Source organism: Microtus ochrogaster, chromosome 7 (assembly GCF_000317375.1).
Source record: "Microtus ochrogaster isolate Prairie Vole_2 chromosome 7, MicOch1.0, whole genome shotgun sequence".
Lineage (NCBI taxonomy): Eukaryota > Metazoa > Chordata > Mammalia > Rodentia > Cricetidae > Microtus > Microtus ochrogaster.
This window is the reverse complement of record NC_022014.1, coordinates 84,008,876-84,012,920: the sequence shown is the minus strand read 5'-3', so window position 1 is coordinate 84,012,920 and position 4,045 is coordinate 84,008,876. Positions and strand designations below refer to the sequence as shown.

The following is a 4,045-nucleotide window of genomic DNA, read 5'->3' as shown; positions in this document are numbered from 1 at the left end:
TTCCCAGCAACCACATGGTGGCTCACAACCATCTGTAATGGGGTCTGGTGCCCTCTTCTGGCCTGCAGGCATATACACAGACAGAATATTGTACACATAATAAATAAATATTAAAAAAAGAAATACAAAAAAAAAAAAAGAATAGTGATGGTTTTGCCCTGGGGTGATGTGGATTCTAAGTTTATTCCCGGCCGGGTGGGAAGAGTCAGCTCTGGGCCAGGGAGCGACATGCTGACCAGCACTGGGGAGGCTGCTGTGGCTGTGCGGCATGGTAGGGGCGAGGGCAGAGCTAAAAGGTAAAAAAGAATATCGGGACATCAAAAAAAAAATCATCAAGGCTTAGGCCGGAGCAGCTGGGTGGGGAAACAGGGCTGGGGGACAAGCTGGAGGTGGTCCTTCTCCTTCACACCTGCGACCAGCCCGAGGCCACACACACAGAGCACAGAGCAAGGACAGAGCAAGGCCACCCAGGAAAGAGGCCTGGTCAGCTGTTTGGTCAGAGAAGAAACTGAGCTGAACTGGCCCAAGAAAGTAGGGCAGGCCCAGGTGTTTCCCCAGTAGACCACGCTCCCCTTGGAGGAAACTATAAAGGAAGCATCGAGAAGGGTGGCTGAGCCCAGAAAGGAGGCCTGGCTCAGAGCAGAAGGGCGCTGCTCCCAGGCTGCTGGAAACTGGGGCATCCTGGGGTACCTGTCCCACCACCTCCTCCAGACCCTCCATGGGCCCACACAGGCACGCGCATGCTCCCAAGTGTGCTCCTGACCTACGAAAGGCCGTCTGCAATCGCCAGGAGTTTTCACCCTAACAGGGTGGGAATTCTCAATCACTTGCGCTAGTCAGTGAGTGCTCAAACTGCAAACAGGTATTGTCAGACCCAGTAAACAAGGCTGCCGTCTATGGCAATAAGACATGCCTGTTATCTGACGACTTCTCATGTAAAACTACATTTGCTTATTACACATACTGAAATAATTTAAAACTCTAGACAAGAAGCCGGGCACAGTGGTTCTTACCAACACTGAAGGCTGCGGCAAGAGGGTGGAGATTTAAAGCCAGCTTGGGCCATATACTGAAGCCCTGCCTTAAAATGAAGAAGAAAACAAGAAAGAAAGAAACAAGCAAAAGACAGCTGGAGAGATGACTCAGTGTTAGGAGCTCTGACCCCTCTTCCCGGTCTCTTAGGTAGGTTTGATTCCCAGCACCCACATGGCAGCTCACAGCCATCTGTAACTCCAGTCACAGGGAATCCCATGCCCTCTTGTGGCCTCTGTGCACACTAGGCATGAGCACACATGCAGACAAAACACCTATGCCCATTATAGGAAAGCAGAGGTCAGTGATGGAGCTCAGAACCACTGCCAGCCAGAGCTCTAAGTTAAGCCCAAGAGTGTGTGTGGGTGTGCTCACTACTGTGTCCGCTGGAGACAGCCGGTGCCCACTGCTCTGAGCTCTGCAAAGGCCCAGCTGCTTTTTCCTTCCTGTTTTCTTCCACAATTCCTTTCACGTCACGTATGTGGTTCCCCTTGATGCCCCCCTTTCCCGTTGACTTGTCTGCAGAGCGTGGATGGAAGCAAGCACTCAGACTGTGTGATGGGCAGAGTGATCCAGTTAGGGACCAGTCCACCAGGTGCTGACTTGGGCTGAGCTTTACTGCCCTGATCTTGGGGAAGAGACTTCTGCTTGGAATTCACAGCTTCCTTCCCTAGAAGGTGTGAGAAGCACTTAGGTCAACTGGAGGAAGCTGACTGAATTTGTTCTACGTAGTAAAACAAGCAGGGCCAAATGAAGAGTCCCTAGTCCCAGGGTTTGGGGAATGTCTTCCTAATCTCCTATGCAAAGAGATCAGTTCCTGAATTTCTCTTGACTTTTCATGGCAGGACCCCAGGCACACCAAGAGAAAATGTGTTTCTGGATACTCAGGGAAAGATCAACCACACTCCGCCCACGCGGTCAGCAAAAGAAGCACCACACGAGGCTCCCAGGCAGGCATGGCATCTACCCATGAAGGCAGCAAAAGCAGCACTGCACGAGGCTCCCAGGCGGGCATGGCACCAAGGCCTGCTCAGGTATAGCCACATTCTGGGGTGCGGTGGTTTCTGGGGGTGTTTATGGGAGCTGGAGTGTAATCATAGGTTTCTGTGGGTACTGGGATATGACCGAGCTTGGTGTCCCCACACACTCGAGTGTGGAAATTGTTGGAACTTGAACACTCTGGGCACCTTAGGAAAGGTCTCACCCCTGTGTGTCTGCCATGGATTTCCCACTGGGTGCTTCATTGCAGAGTGGCGGGGCAAGGGAGGGACAGACACCAGGACAGCCAGTATACATTTACCTCGCCCTTCACACTCTGGTAGGAACTACCGCCTTCAAGGATCTGTCCCCACACCTCCATCCTGGACTCACTTGGGCTTCAGACACTCAGCTGCCTTCCAGGGACCCATCCCCATCTTGAGGAGGGTCCTGGTCTCTTTTATGAACTTCCCAGGGCTGAAGAGAGGGTAGCTATCAAAGACAACTGTCCTCCTAACTTTCACAGAGACAGCACAGAGTCCCCACAGAGACCTGGAAGTCAGCGCATCAGAAAGAAAACAGGTCCCCAAAGCTGCCAGCACAGGCTCCCGAAGTCCCCGAGGAAAGTGACCACCACAGGTCATCTTCGCTGGCCAGCAGTTCCCTGCAGGACACCTGGAAGCTGTTGGACCTGGGATCCAGCCTTTCGGGAGTCCCCTCTCAGGACGATTCAGCTGCAGCAGGTAGGAGAGCTGCTTCCTGACTAACAGAGTGGGGTACCAAAGGGAGCGGGAACAGCAGGCCGCCATGTTCTCAAGTGACTTCTCTCCGCCCTTTCAATCTCCTAGGCCCGCATACCTTAGCTCTTGTGGGGAGCCAGAGTGTCCCACGCCATGATCATAGAGCCCTGCAGGTCAGGAATCATGTCGCACACCGTGTCCCCAGGGCTCCTTAGGAAAGAGTGCTCTGCTTCTCTAGAAGAGCCAGCGATGGTCGCAGTGAAATTATTAGGAAAACTTCTCTAAAGGCTCTCTTTGGGGGAACTATTTGAGATGACACCAAGCAAAAAGGGTGGAGAGAGAAAAAGTGATTTCAAAATCTAAGCCAGACAAAAAGAACAAAAAGCCTGGCATGGTTGTGCACACCTTCATTCCCAGTACTCAGGAAGCAGAAGCAGAAGCAGACAGAGCTCAGTGAATTTGAGGCCAGTCTGCTCTACAGAGTAAGTTCCAGGACAGCCAGGGCTACAAGAGAGACCCTGACTCAAAAAGGAAAAAAAAAAGTCATAGTCAGTGACATCATGTTGGGGTATAAGAGTTCCACAATTGCCCAAAAGGGAGTATAACAAAGGTTTATTTATCTGGGGGTAAACTCACAGAAAGGGGGCAATAGCAGTTCTCTGCATGCCCTGGGAACTGGAACCGAATCCAGCTTCCAAGAGGCCGATGCATGCTTTTCATCTGCATTGATAATACATGAGACCACGTCCAGAGTGGATCAGTATCTTTTTTTTAACTATAAACTGATTGGCCCATTAGCTCAGGCTTCTTATTAACTCTTAAAACTTATATTAGTCCATTATTCTTGTCTATGTTTGCCACGTGGCTTGGTACCTTTTTCAAAGAGGCAGTTACATCTTGCTTGCTCTGTGGCACACCAAGGTTTCCTCTTCCCAGAATTCTCCTGTTCTCATTAACCCGCCTCTACTTCCTGCCTGGTTGTCCCACCTATACTTCCTGCCTGGCTGCTGGCCAATCAGCGTTTCATTAAAATACAATTGACAGGCTACAAATCATTGTTCCACAGCACTCCCTCCCCTCATATTTTTAAGGAACAAGAACTCTGAATCTAATATTCTTTGTTTAGCTTTTCTCCTGACCATTATCCATAAAAACTTGTAACCAACATTCTAAACAAAGGAAAATATCCATAGTCCATTTTGGGGGAATGTGGGTGTAGTATTCCAGGCTACTTCCTGCTGATTGGGGGTGATGATAATCTTATGGGGACCTAAAGAAAATTTATAATTATTATT

The 4,045-nt window shown here is 50.2% G+C and overlaps 1 protein-coding gene across 6 annotated transcripts in view; it reads left to right on the top strand.

Annotated features, from left to right (window-relative positions):
• Ccdc57 (coiled-coil domain containing 57) overlaps positions 1-4,045 on the top strand; it is a 94,865-nt gene that overhangs the window by 63,277 nt on the left and 27,543 nt on the right. For 5 of the 6 annotated variants that reach the window (XM_026780252.1, XM_013347578.2, XM_026780249.1 and 2 more), the window contains 2 exons: positions 1,878-2,066; positions 2,537-2,753. In XM_026780252.1, the coding sequence (XP_026636053.1) occupies positions 1,878-2,066; positions 2,537-2,753 (406 nt within the window). The remainder of the gene's footprint in view (positions 1-1,877; positions 2,067-2,536; positions 2,754-4,045) is intronic. The other variant, XM_026780250.1, reaches the window with a different exon arrangement.